The sequence below is a fragment of the Euphorbia lathyris genome, chromosome 7 (genome assembly GCF_963576675.1).
Source record: "Euphorbia lathyris chromosome 7, ddEupLath1.1, whole genome shotgun sequence".
Lineage (NCBI taxonomy): Eukaryota > Viridiplantae > Streptophyta > Magnoliopsida > Malpighiales > Euphorbiaceae > Euphorbia > Euphorbia lathyris.
In genome coordinates, this window is record NC_088916.1 from 22,685,624 (window position 1) to 22,701,185 (window position 15,562).

The 15,562-nt window shown below is 32.2% G+C and overlaps 1 protein-coding gene across 1 annotated transcript; it reads right to left on the minus strand.

Moving 5' to 3' along the window:
• Window positions 1–5,698: 5,698 nt before the first annotated feature.
• On the minus strand, window positions 5,699–8,330 carry LOC136235786 (patellin-3-like). Its single transcript, XM_066025813.1, has 4 exons — window positions 7,115–8,330; window positions 6,915–7,039; window positions 6,679–6,829; window positions 5,699–6,133 (listed from the first exon to the last, which is right to left on the minus strand). The coding sequence occupies exons 1-4, from the start codon at window positions 8,222–8,224 to the stop codon at window positions 5,879–5,881; spliced, it is 1,641 nt and encodes a 546-aa protein (XP_065881885.1). The 5' UTR covers window positions 8,225–8,330; the 3' UTR covers window positions 5,699–5,878.
• Window positions 8,331–15,562: the final 7,232 nt, after the last annotated feature.

Genomic DNA, 15,562 nt, shown 5'->3' on the forward strand with positions numbered 1-15,562 from the left:
CCCATTCTTTTGATCTCGTGGCTTTAAAATGAGTTTATATGTATTAGAAACATTTTTTTACTAATATAATTCGGTCACTCTTTATATTTCTAGCATGGAATTCAGTTTATTCTCGTCCCATCGTCATCATTTAAAGTTGTTTACTTGAACGTTATTCCCTTGAGATGGAGCCATTACAGAAGATCTATCAAAATTATGCTATGGACATATTCAATCACAAGTTTGACTAGGTTATGATTCACATGTTAACCGTTACTAGTTAGCAAAAGTTTAATGGATCTACCTATTTTAGTTAGCAAAAGATTCATATATAAATAACAATAGGTTTTTGTAATTTTAGTTAAAAATAAATTTACAATTTTTAAAGGGGCTTTGATAAATTCTATTTAAAAAAACCCTATAAATTTTTAAAAGGTTATTAATGAACCGTGAGACGTCAAAATGCAGTGGAATTAGACAGTGACTGAAAATATTTTTAGCACAATGGCGAGAAACACGATCACCCATAATCGATTTCATAGCCTTTTTCTTCAAAAATGGTTTCATGATCTTTCAATGATCAAATCTATGTAATGACAGACAAAACTCTTCTATTTTTCTATGAAGGAAAACATGATAGCGTATATATATATATAGGGAGACGTACCGCAACCAGGGCCGGTCCTGACAATTTAGGGGGCCTAAGCAAAATAAGCAATAAGGGCATATTTAATATAAAATTTACAATTTAGGTCCCCTGTAATAATAATAATATATATTTTATGTATTTATTTTTTCTTCTTATTTTAAAAAACATTTTCTCTAATTATTTACAGCAGTATTATTAATTTTTTTTGATTTATTGTTATCATTGATATTGTTTTTGTTGCTTTTTATTATTAAATTTTAAATTGATTTTTATTCATGTCATTACATAATTTAATTTTTAATTTTCAAATTTAATCAATTTTTTTTTTATTTTTTATTAAAGTTCAAATTTAATCAAATTAAGATAATAAAATTAAACTTTTTTTAAAATGAGGCAATAAAATGAAACTTATCTTTTTACCTTAACTATCCATATCATTTATATATTAAGTTTTTTTCCACCATTGGATGATAACTTTATTTTTTTTTCCACCATTGATTAATTTTCTATCTCATCATCCAACGGTGGAAAAAACAAAGTAATGGTTATATATATAAAATTTGTATATTAAAAATATATTAAAAAAGATTAAAGGTGGGAATCGAACTCATGCCCTCATTTTTATATTAAAAGTATATTAAAAAAATTACAAAAAGGTGGGAATCAAACTCATGCCCTCTTTAGTTGAAGAACAAGGTAATACCATTCTGGTACTTTGAATCTGTTTATTATGCTTAAAACATAATGTATTTATTTATAACTGTAAATTTTTTTTGGGCCCCCTCCAGCCCTGGGCCCTAGGTCGGCGCACTCCGGACCTAGACCCAGGGCCGGTCTTGACCGCAACCACCTATAAATGGAGAAAGAACAAAAAAACTACAAGTAAAGAAGAAATTATTAAATTTACAATAATAAATTAATCAAAAATTTATTCAATAAAAAAAACAAAACAAAAGGAATTAGTTTATAAAAGAAAATCTCAAAACTTAGATGAAGAATTCTTGCTAGCTATGTTCAGGTCTTAAATCTCCGTCCATTCCAAAATATAAGTCATTCTAGGTTGTTTCACACAAATTAAAAAACACAATTAATATAAAGTGCAATTAATGAATCTTAAATACAATATAGCTTAATTTTGAAAAGTTTTTACATCAGAGTGCAAGAACCAATACGTGTTATAATCAGAGTGGTCATTTTATTAGACACAACTTTTTTTTACATGTTAAGAATCTTAAATAATATATAGCTTAATTTTGAAAAGTTTTACATTGGTACTTAAAAATTGGTTATTGAGAACCATTTTTTAGGTGAGAACTCACCTTAGGTGAGAACCACCCAAAACTACGTAGTTTTGAGTAAGGAAATTCAAAAAAACACTGCTGCATAGGAGGGGATTCAAACCTGGCACACTTCAACCACACCTCACACTACTTACCATTAAGCCAATTACTTTCCTTGTGTATATAGTCACGCGCGTTTTAATATAGTAGTTTCTTTTAGCTTCTATTGTTTAATATTTGATGCATGCACTTATTAATATCGATTAAATATGCATAATAATAAATTATTAATAGAAAAAAAAAGAAATGTGCATATAATGAATTATTAATAGAAAAAAATCTGAACATACTCTAATTTCTTATTTATTTAATTCCTCTATATTTTTGTAATTTATATTTTAAAATGTTAAGGACGATGTATATTTTAAACTTCATAATTTGTGTTCTAAAAATTTAAATATAGTGTTTTAAAAAACTAATAAATATATGTACCATTTTTGCATTTGTTCTATAATATAATTTATAACACGGTGCTCGCTATGGTTACTTTGTTTTTTACAAAGTACCGTTACTTGGTGCTCATTTTCACCATTGGATGAATTTTATGCTCCATCATCCAATGGTGAAAATGAGCACCAAGTATCGATACTTTGTAAAAAACAAAGTAACCATAGCGGGCACCTTTATAACACATATTCTAAATAACATATCGTATGTTCTACAAAACATAACCTATGTTCTAAAGTTTATATTTTGTGTTCCAAAAAATTAGTAGATATCTCAATCGTTTTTTCTTTGTTCTATAATATAATTTATAACTCATGTTCGAAAAAAAATAACACATGTTCTAAAAAACATAACGTATGTTCTAAAAAATATGTCGTGCGTACTAAACTTCATAGTTCGTGCTTTAAAAGTTAACATATTAAAAAATATATAGTTTGTGTTCCAAAAATTAAGTATAATGTTCTAAAAAAAATCGGTAAATATCTGAATCGTTTTTTCATTTGTTCTATAATATAATTTATAACTCATGTTCGAAAAAATATAACACATGTTCTAAAAAAACATAACGTATGTTCTAAAAAAATATGTCGTACGTTCTAAACTTCATAGTTCATGTTTTAAAAGTTAAAATATATGTTCTAACGTTTGTTTTAAAAAAATATATAGTTTGTGTTCCAAAAATTAAGTATAATGTTCTAAAAAAATCAATAGATATCTGGATCGTTTTTTCATTTGTTCTATAATATAATTTATAACTCATGTTCGAAAAAACATAACGCATGTTCTAAAAAAACATAACGTATGTTCTAAAAAATATGCCGTACGTTCTAAACTTCATAGTTCGTGTTTTAAAAGTTAAAATATATGTTCTATCGTATGTTTTAAAAAATATTTTTTCTTATATAACATAAATTACAAAAATATAAAGGAATAAAATAAATAAGAAATTAGAGCATATTCTTGGATTTTTTTCTATTAATAATTCATTATTATATGCATTTTTTTCTATTAATAATTCATATTATGCAAATTTATTTTTTTTCTATTAATAATTCATTATTTTGCATATTTAATCGATATTAATAAGTGCATGCATCAAATATTAAACAATAGAAGCTAAAAGGCACTAGTATATTAAACAGCGCGTGACAATATACATAAGGAAAGCAAATGGCTTAATGGTAAGCCATGTGAAGTGTAGTTGGGGGGTGCCAGGTTCAAATCCCCTATGTAGGAGCATTTTTTTAAATTTCTCCACTCAAAACTATGTAGTTTTGGGTGGTTCTCACCTAAGGTGAGTTCTCACCAAGGGGAGGGTACTATTTTAGAAAAAGTTGAATGTCTAATTGTGATAGTATCTTGTATATTGTACATGAACCGGTGATGTTGGGTACTATTTTGATAACATTGATAATTTATAGGCTTAACACATTATTTGTCTCCTAAACTTATTTAAAAAGCTTGATTGACCCTCTAAACTTTCAAAGTGTTTCGATAGCTCCCTGAACTTGTATAAAAAAGTAAGCTAAATGCGGAAAATGTATTCCACATGTCTTATAATGTTATTAATTAATTCAAGAATAGATTAAAAATAAAGTTATTACTTGCTCAACTATAAATTTTGTATTCTCTAATATTACAACCGCATACCCCCGATCTTGATTGTTTTACCTTTTTTTAAGACACGTGCAATACATTTTTCATGTTTAACTTACTTTTTTACAATCGAGTGTCAATTGATTATATTTTATGTAAGTTCAGGAGGCTAACTGAATATTTTATGCAAATTCAGAAGACTATCGTGACACTTTAAAAGTTTAAGGAGTCAATCAAACTTTTTGGACAAATTTGTGGACGATATATTAAGCCTAATTTATACCATTTACAAACTTAATTTGGTAGTTCGTGGAGTTTGCCAACATCCGGTACTCATATTCTACCTTTCTAAAAAGCAGGAAATAAATAAATAGTAATAATAAAATCACAGCGCCGAATCTTCCCTAAACTGCAATTTGATGTGGTATCTTGACCTAAAGGATTAAGGTAACAGGACCATAAATGGGGGACCAAATCCATTAATATTGTATTCTGAAATTGAAATTCTGTTTGATGAAATTAAAGAGCTGAACTAGAAAAACTACTTTAACTGAATGCCATACTCTAATTTATTCTAAAATTTATTACATACTACCATAGTACTACTTGTTAGCTTCCAAATCGAATTCAAAGTTCACATGGCATTAGCATCTAACTCTTTCAACATACTAATTATTTTATTAAGCTCCATACCTACCTTTCCGATTAATTTTAAGGTAATATATTGAGAAAAATACAAAAATAAACTTTATAGTTATATCTGTTTTCAATCGGCACTTTTATAGTTTAAAAATTAACAAATTGATAATTGAAGTTCATTCTGTTAGCAAACACAGATCAAATTGACTAACAGTGTTAAAAAAGTTAATTTTATTCTTATATCTATTTATTTTATAAATTAACCCCTTTATTATGTAATTATGGTAAATTGCACCGATAACCCTTCAAGTTCATTCTTATTTTTATTGCGGCTCCTAAACTTCCAAATCAAACATTATAACCCATAAACTTTATACTCAGTAACATAGTTAACATTGATCAAAATAACTACTATAATAACAAATAAACTTTAATTCTTACCTTTTGATTTTAAAGTCATTTACATATTATTTGATTAAGAGTGAAAAAACAATTCTTCAAGAGAAAAAGTTCCCAAAAATTGTGATTTGAAAAATAAAAAATTATAATTCCTTTTTGGAAAATAAAAAATTATAATTCCGAGGAAAATGGGACTCAAAACAATTTTAATCAACTTTAATCTTTTAATTGAGCTCGTCTTCGGTCATTTTAACTTGATCAATGATAAAAAGAATGATAAAAAGAGGTCATGGTATGAGTAAAACTCAAACTTCACAAGACATAATGTCCAATTTTAAAGTACACAGACTCATAATAAAAGTAAGTGCAAAGGTGACAGGCCATTGGTATAATTTATCCAAGATAAAAATAAAAGTTCAATGATTTTTATTGAAACCAAATGAACTAGAGCGACCTTTTTGAAACTGACTCCAAACTACCATTAGTGCAATTTACCCATGAAAATAATAGCTTAAGTATGTATCCGTATATAGACGGGTCGATATTATAATAGCTTAAGTATGTATCCATATATAGACGGTTCCATAATATCGACGTCAGTATAAAAGTAGATATACTCTGCAAAACACTTGAATAAGTTTGGCATCCCTGATTCTCAATTTTACCTTCATATATGTGTTGCACTTTTGCCCAAAATGGTTTGACAAATCAACAGGCAAAATCACTTTCAACCCAGAAGAAAATCATTAAAAGAAAAAATCATCACCACAAAAACTAAATAATTAATTCAATTTCCATATCCATCCAACTATCATCAACTGCATAATCCTCAATCTGATAAAGGTTTGATTATGAACCTGTAGACTAGTTTCTTCTTCTTTGAGGTTGAATTATCCACTGTCAGTAATATTTTACCCAATTCACTCACTTTGAAGCTACTAGTAATCACTGGTTCATCCATTGGAGCCAATTTTGTAGGTTTCTGAATGATGACTGTATATGCATCTTTGTCATCTGGGGCAAACTCAGCTGCGTAGCTCACCTCCCAACCCACAACCCGGATTTCCCATGTGATGATGCATTTCTGCAATACATGAATTCGAAGTTACCAAACAAAGAACAATGATAATATATCATATGAAGATGTATGCATTGCGATTGCTCGAAGAACCAAAAGAAATATAAGAAATATAACCCAAATGTATTCGAGGATGCACAACTAAAACCTTGGTGAAGGCCTCCTGCCAGTAGGGGATGATTACAATGTTAATGCACCTTCTATTGCTGAAATTAATGATGTAATGTGGAACATAGGATGCACATATTAATAGAAAACATTAATGCTTGAAATATGACCCTAACGTATTTGGGGACGCAGACGCAGACACACAACTAAAACCTTGATGATTCGAGGTGCAATGCCATCTATCCTCATCATTTTTCCCTAACTCAAATAGCTAACAAGTCAAAGTCTAACATTTTGCAATGGAAACCCTTTCTACCAAAATTGAGTTTGGCCAAAATCAATGAGATTAACATTGCATCCTCAATTAGGCATTCCAAAATAAGTTATAAGAGCAAAAATGAAGCTTAACCGTAATAGAAAAGCATAAAAATTGAATCACACACCTCATAGATTATAATTTCCACAATCTGTTTGGTTGTTGGTTTCAGAGTAATCTCAGTTGCAGGATCAGCAAGAGTAAATTCAGGATTGCAATCACAGTAATCCACACTCAAACCACCATACTGGATAGGAACTTGCTCAGCTGATATGTATCTGTTTCAATATGTGATGCTTAATTAACCATCAAATCAGCAAAAAACGAATTTAGCAAAATTGAATAAGCAGAAACTTCACTAACTTGAAGAGTGTTTCAGCAGATTTTGAAGGACCAGTAAACACAAATTTGCTTTTAGTCCTTTGTGTCATGAATGGACTAAGCATTGTATAAGATGCAAGATACCACCAAGGAACATTGATGAACACCTATATAGAAATTGAAAACCATTAGAGAATTGCAAATTAACTTTCAATAATGTAAAATTGAGTAGCAAATGATACCTGTTTGGCAACAAACTCAGGATAATTATCCTGAAGCAATTGGAGAGCTTGCCTAGTGGCTAATCTAAGCTCTCGTTTTGCAGGTCCTGGAGAATTCTTCAGATCATTGATCTGAAAGATTGTAGAAACACCACCGGGACTAAAATCAAGCTTCCTAATACTCTTTTCTAAGAACTGAATCCGCCATCGCAGAAACTTGGTTCTCTTCTCCTGATCAGCAAAAGTCTTCTGATACAGTTCTTTATTCTGGAATTCCCCATAGACATTATAGCAAACAGGATGCCCCTCCCTATCATAACCATGCATAAACACAACTTTCTCTAAATCATCACCTAGATCTTCATCAACAAGCTCATCGATTTTGAAGTCCTTTCTCCATTGAATTGTATTCTTTATCATTACAAATGCATCTCTCACTTTGAAATCTCTAGCCCTAAGGAATTTCAGAAGTATCACATCACTTCTATCATCCTTGAGAAGAGGAATCCCCCAAATTGAGATTTCCTCCGGTGAAGATTGAATGTTTTCCGATTCTTTCTTAACTTGTTGAGATTCCTTTGATTCTTCACTTGGAGGATTAATCTCAGTGCTAGCATCAGATTCTGACAACGGTGCTTCAGTTTTTGGTGGAACAACACTCTGTTCCGCTTCTTCCTTTGGTGGTAGCGGCGGCGGAGAAGGAGAGCTGAATTGATGGTTGTCTAGAGCTTCTTGAACAAGCTGCTTCAGTTCCTCTAAAGCTTTCTTCTCAGCATACGAAAGATCACCGACTTGATTACTCTCTTCCTTGAAAGAAACCAAACTCTGAGGAATCTTTAGCTTCTCCTTTCCAGCCTCCACGACAGGAACCTCTTCTTTAGGTAGTACAGATTCAGTCATTTCCGTCGTCTTCTCCGAAGTCTGCAGAGTCGGAGTGAGTGTTACTTCTTTGTCCATAATCGCCGCCAGTGACTTAGAGTCATGCGGCGGAGGTACTTCTTTGTCAGTTAGTACAGATTCATCCGCAACCGGTGGTGGTGAAGGTTCAATCTCCTTCTCTTCAGTCGCCGGTGGAGGGGTTTGATGTTCCGGCAGCGGAGGAGGGGTAAGATTAGAAGATTCTTCGGCCATTTTGGGGAGGTAGAGAGAAGGAAGTGTTTAGTTTGAAATAGGGAAAAAAGTGAAGTAGAGAGAGAAAGGGAAGAAATGGAGTGTGTAAGGAGATGAGTCACGCGATCTGACTGCTGTTTTTAACATATACAAGAAAAGACAATAGGTAATCTGGAATCCTATGCGTTAATCTTCTATTTTCTTCTTATTATATCTTTAAACAAAATCTAATATTTGGAGTTTACCTTCCTATTTATTTTATTTTATAAACTCTTAGTCCTAATACATAAAATTAGGATCACAATGTTTACAGGTTTCGTGGGTATCCGACACTACTCGATTTTAATAGGATGATTCGAACCTATGTAAAAGGGTTTGATCCAAATAAGTATCCGTAATTGCTAATATGTATAGATACCTAGTGTCAACTATGTATTTAGACACATAAATTTTATTATATAAAAAGTTGATGAATAGAGACAAAAATAAAAGATCTATGAATTTTATATTTTTATTTTTATTGTGTTTTTAATTTATTAATAATTTGAGTATATGAAATTTATGTTTAGTTAGATTTGTAATTTATTGATTTAAAATGGTTAAGGATATCTACGAATACATGTGTTTTAGATGGAAGATTCAATAAGTATATATGTTAGGGTAATGGGACGGGTACAAGTAATTCAAAATAGATGAGTAAGGGTTTGGAACTTGTATTAGTTGTGGTAGGGATGTCAACGGGTAGTATCAATCTCAAACTCTTACTCATTTATTTTTTTTATTAACCGTCTCATTAACTTAACGAGTGTATTTCATGAATCTCATACTTGTCTCATTTAAGCTAGACAAGTAGAAGCTATGATTGGAAGCTAGCAGTATAGACTTCTTTCCTATTGGATGTTACTAATCTAACTCGGAAATGTAAGTTGCTTAACACATGCAAGTCGAACGTTAAGGGACTTTTAAAAATGGGAAGAGTCAACCGGCATCCTGCAAACAGCAGTCCTAACTGCGCATTCATTCGAAAACCTTCCATGAAAGATGTTTAGGTCAAATTCTGTCTATTGGGCCTTAAGGCGATACCTCCCCCACTGCCCCTCCTTACCCCTATTCCCTTTATCGGTCTAAGCCTTCCAAAAGTTTCAAATTTCGATGAAGACAGAGATAGAGATATAGAAAGTGTGCCGCGAGTTACTTCCTGACCCAGAAAAAATTCAATAAAACGTTTCATACCATTGAATTGGGAGTAACCTCCTTGATTTTCCTTGATATCTAACATAATGCATGAAAGGATCCTTGAACAACCATAGAATGGTCTGAAAATCATTAGTAAAAACTTCTGCAAAATGTTCTATTTTTCCATAGAAAAAAATTCGTTCAAGAAAGACTCGAGAAAATGTTGATCGTAAATGAAAGGACTGATTACGGAGAAAAAAGAAGATGGCTTCATATTCATCTATATGAGAATTATATAGGAACAAGAAAAATCTTGGATTACTTTTTCGAAAAAAAAGAAATGGATTTATTTATAATAATAAGACTGCTCCAATTCCAATACTGATGAAGAAAGAGGAAGGGACAAAAGAAACATCTTGTTCTTTCTTCAACAATTTCTGATCTCTAGTGGATCTCTCAGTAGGATTCGAACCCAGATGAAGTTCTGACGATCTATCAGAGAAAAAAGAACGAATGGATCTTGTAGGATTCCCAAGAAATTCTTCGATTTCTTCCGGAAGCAGATGATTATTCATCTCCTTCTCACCTTCCCTGAATAGCCGGGACATTGAGGAATATCCAGAAAGGCATTTAGGGAATCGGTCATCATGGGTTCCCGTGCGTACCTTTATCCACTAAGAATCAATACATAAAAACAAAAATATTACAAATTTAATAAAAGATAAATTTAATAAGTCATCCGTAAAGAATTCATCTACAAATTTAACAAATATTCCAAATTAAAAAAGGTCACATGGGGGTATTCTTATACCCTTCACATATAATATTTTTGAGTCCATACTCGTCATATACCCTTTTATTCAGGGTACAAATAATCCCTTTAGGGTTGGATAATATCAAGTACCCGTTGTCATCCCTAACCCATGAATATCCTATCATTTGCCTTCTCAAGATTATGAGCCCTTAACTTAGCTAAAAAAAACGTATTCACCTATGAACTTATATATCATTAGCTCATTGAATTTACTTAAAATGATTTATTGACTACATGAATTTATTTAAAGTGACTCATTGGCTTTGTGAATTGCTTGCAGTTAGGGGTGTCAACAAACCAAAAAACCATATATCGAAACTACTAAAATAATTGACATCAATAGCTAATAATATATAAAATTGAAATATAACCGAACTGAAATATTCGGCGAACAAACCGAATTTAGTTAAAAAAAAACTAAAACAACGAATAAAATCATTATATTTCGTCAAATTTACCCCAATAACAAAAAAAAAATGAAATGCTTTCAAAATATATCTATATCGGCTTATTATCTAACAACAATAAAAAAAATTAAACTTGTAAAATCTTATTTTTTTTATATATATAGATATATAGAATTAAAATATGTGTAACTCGGTACAGTTCGATTTTTTTGCCAAACCGAACCGGTGCACCTAATATTAAAACTGATGCTAAATCGAAAAATTGAATTCAATCAGTTCGGTATGATGTTTAAACTGAATTGATGCATATCCATACTTACAGTAGTATATTGACTTTCAGCAACATACATTTTAATCCGTACAAATTATATACTAAATTCAGGGTGCTAACGAAACATTAAGTTTCTTTAAAGCATCTCTAAGAGCCTCTTAGTTTGGCTCTTAAATTAAAATTTGAGGAGCGAGAATTAAAAATCAGCTCTAACAGCCTTTTAGTGGCTCCTCAAATCACTAAGAGTCTTTTTATCCTCTTTGTTAATAGAGAACATCTCTCCACCTCTTAATGTCTCCTAACTTCATTTTTTATTAATAATTTATTATTAAAGAATCTCTTTTTTTGATTTACTATTGGTAAATATAACAATCATTAATAATTTTTATTATAAAATAATAAATAAGAAATGAATGTAAGGAGTATGGTTGGAGATGATATATCTTTTTTTTTTTTTGAGAATTGAATATATATATATAGGTAATCAACAACAACCATCCTTATACAAAATGGAATAGCAAGATGGAGGCAGACTCTCCATAAAAATTTGACAGCAATCAATTTGAGAAGCATACTGAGCTATGTTATGTGCTAAATTATTTGCTTCTCTTTTAACATGATTGAAACTTAAGCTTGAAAAGGATGGAGCAAAACTGTAGATGTCTTCACAGATTAATCCCAAATCATTACGCCACGGAGAAAGATTACACAATGCGTTAATTATCGATAAAGAGTCGCTTTCAACTTCCAAATGAAGTAGATGGCAGTCGACAGCAATTCAAAGACCAAAGAGAATTGCCAAGCCCTCTGCCATGTCAACCGTTGCACATGTAATATTTGGACAGCAGGCCGAGACCATAGGCTGCCCGGCTGCGTTTCTGATCACAATTCCAAGGCTGCACATAGTTCTGTCCATATCAACTGCAGCATCACAATTCATCTTAAAACCGTTACCAAGCGGGGGAGACCAAGTTGAGACACTAGGCAATGGACAAAGCTGATTCTGGATTTGTTGAGCATGATTGCATTTGTACTCATGGTGCAGCTCATATATTTTTTCCTTTAAAGCTGGTGCTGCAATAGGTTGATCACCATGAATCTTTCTATTCCTATTAAACCATAGCATCCAAATGGTGAGCAAAAAAAAGGTTGAAAGATTGTGTATCAGCAACTGAATATACATCCAGGATCCAAGTATCAATAGAATTAACAAAGAGTTTATCAAAACGGGGATTCAGACTAAGGAGCTTCCATGTTTCTTTAGCAATCGGACAGAAGCACAGGATATGACTAATAGTCTCACCAATGCAGCCACAGAAACAACAGCAATCACAAACATTGGTCCCCTTTTTAAGCAATTCATTAAAAGTGGGAACAACATTATGAACTGCTTTCCAATAGAAAATCTTCACTTTTGAGGGAACTCCAGAATGCCAGATGATCTTCCAAATTTTTGATTTATCATTTACGGAAGAGCTGCTTCCTTCCCCACACCTACGAATCGCTTCAGCTTGTTGGTAACCCGATTTGACTGAGTATACACCATTTTTTGTGAAAGACCAGAAAAGAATATCTTCAGGAAGACGATAACTAATTGGGATACACAAAATAGAGGATACCTCAGAGGGGAGGAAAGCAGCATTTATTGCATTTCTGTTCCAGCAACGGTGCACCGGGTCAATAAGGCACTCGACCAACTCAGATGGAAGTACATTAGTTCTGATCAGGGGCTTTCTGTAGCATTGGGTTGAGATCCAGTTATCATTCCAAATGTTGATAGATTGGCCATTCCCCACACGCCAGCAAATGCCTTTCTCAAGGATAGGCCTCCCTTTTAGAATGCTCCGCCAAGTATAACTCGGTTGAGAACCAAGAGAGGCTTGAGTAAAGGAAGATTTAGGATAATACTTCGCTTTGAAGATACGGGCACATAGAGATTCCGGGTGAGTCAGCAGCCTCCAGCCTTATTTAGTGAGAAAAGCCATGTTGAAAGACTCAATCCATTTAAAACCGAGACCCCCTTGGTACTTGGGTAGACACAATTTATTCCATTGGACCCAACATCCTCCTCTACTTCCCTCCTTCTTTCCCCACCAAAATTCCCTAATTAGTTTCTGGATTTCCAAACAAAAGGTACTAGGAAGAGCGAAGGAGCTCATAATATACTGTGGAATTGATTGTACAACAGCTTTTATGAGTATCTCTTTTCCAGCTTGTGACAAGATCCTCTCTTTCCAGCTATTGAGCTTTTTAACTATTATGTCCCGAAGAAAACTGAAAATTTGTGTCTTAGATCTTCCGATTAAAGAGGGCAGCCCAAGGTAACTTTGAAATTTCTCAACCTCCTTCACGGCTAAGAAGTTACAAATATTATCTCTCACCTCAACAGAGACATTCTTACTAAAAAGGATTTCAGTTTTATCAAAGTTTATTCTTTGCCCCGATGCTCTTTCATAGAAATTCAAGACCCACTTAATTTGACGGCATTACTCCATGGTAGCCCGGGCAAAAAGGAGAGAATCATCTGCAAATAGAAGGTGTGAAATTGGTGGCCCATTCCTGCTAGCTTTCACCCCATGGATCTGGTTTCTCTTTTCTGAAGACCTTATCAATGCAGATAGGGCTTCAGCGCAAAGTAAAAAAAAAGATATGGGGAGATCGGGTCCCCTTGACGAAGCCCTCTACTCGGAACAAGATACCCATGAGCTTGACCGTTGATTAAGAAGGAGAAAGATACAGAGGATAAACATACCATGATCAGTTTGATAAAACATTCAGGAAAACGCATCTGCTTCATAACCTTCTCCAAGAAGACCCATTCAATCCGGTCATATGCCTTGCTCATATCGAGCTTAAGTGCAAATTGCCCTTTGGAGCTCGAGCTACGATGCTTCATAGTATGGAATAGTTCACAGGCAATCAAGGCATTATCTGTAATGAGCCGACCAGACACAAAAGCACTTTGAGCAGGGTCGATAATATCAGGCAACACCCGTTTTAACCTGTTAGCAAGCACTTTAGAAATTAGTTTGTAGAGCACGTTACACAAGCTTATATGCCTTAAGTCCTTCATATTTGTCGGTTTGCACTTTTTAGGAATCAGGCATACAAGGGTATGGTTCAACCTGTCGGGCATTCTTCCAGATTCTAAGAATTCCATCACACAAGACTGTACATCGAGGCCAACAAGATCCCAGTATGATATATCTTAGTCACTTTTAAATTACTAAAAATTAATTATTTATATTATTTTTAGAAAGTACACTAAAAATCTCTTGAAGATAGATGCTCTTAAAGACTAAATCAGATTTTTTTTACCAAGATGTATTAAGTCATTGTTTTATTTTGAAAAATAAAACTTACTAGGCCTGTCATTTTTTTTTAAGTTAACTTCTCAATTTTTAATTTCACATATGCTCAAGTAGTTATAGAAAAAAAAAACATTTTCAGAGCCCTAATCATTTTGATTTGGAAAATTTACATAAACACCACAAAATATCATTTTTGTTTAAAAAATATCAAACATGTGTATCTTCTTTCAAATATCTTCTACAGTGGCTAGATTTCTAAAATATTACTCTCTCTATTCTACAATACATGTCTTTGAGGTTAAAACACGAGAATTAAAAAACAATTAATTTTAACTAAAAGACTTTATTACTCTTGTATTAATTGCATCCACTAATTAATTTTTATCAATTCCCAAAGTAAAAAAAAACTTAAATGGGGTATATTTGGTAAAAAGCAATTAATATGTATGGATAGAATCAAAATGACATGTATTATGGAACAAAAAAATTCGTTAAAAAAGACATGTATTGTAAAACGAAGGGAGTATCGTTTAACAAGCCTCAAAATACTAAAATTATTCTCTCTACCTTAAAGCACATGATTCTTTCTCTTTCTTATATCAACTATTGGGGTCATCGATTTTATTTATTGTTGCTATTAAGGTTTGCAGTTTATTTTGAAAAAAAAAACTGATTTTTCAAAAAGTAGGGATTCCCTATTTTCGTAAAAAAAAAAACTAATTTTCATATATAGAAGACAAATACGAGATTCCTAATCAAACACCTAAAACTCATATTTTTAAAATGAAAAAACAAACAAGATAAAAAAAATGAAGTAAACAAACATCCACATTCTTCTACCTCATCTCCTCGTGTTGTCAATAAAATTGCTCGAGCCCTTTATTTGTGGAGGGTGTGGTTCAGAATCCATAATCTAAAGGTGAATGTTGAAAATAGAGTCGTCCCATTAACGCCCATCAATGCATTAACTATTCTTTGAAATTTGGTGACTTTCATGCAACCGAATGTCCATTTAGTTTTTTTTAGCCTTTTTTACAAGATATAAATTGTTTGGTTAAAATTGAGAAAAAGCTATTGATAACTATTCTGGGGAGAAAATCAACTAACATCTGTTATCAACAGTTAACCCAAACAAGTGTTATGTCCAAACTTTAATAAGTGTTCATTGGTTCGTTTGACCTTGTATTTATTTTATTCTAACAAAATTGTACGACTACTTATTTGTGTTCTTGAATTTTCGTAGGTGTCAATTCCTCTAGGTAATGTGTATGCCATCAATAAAGATGCTCTATCGATCGAGGGTGGAGTAGATGACTATGGAATTTTTCTTTAGAGTATCTCCAATAGACTCCTTTGTTAGGTCTTGAGTTAAAATTTAAG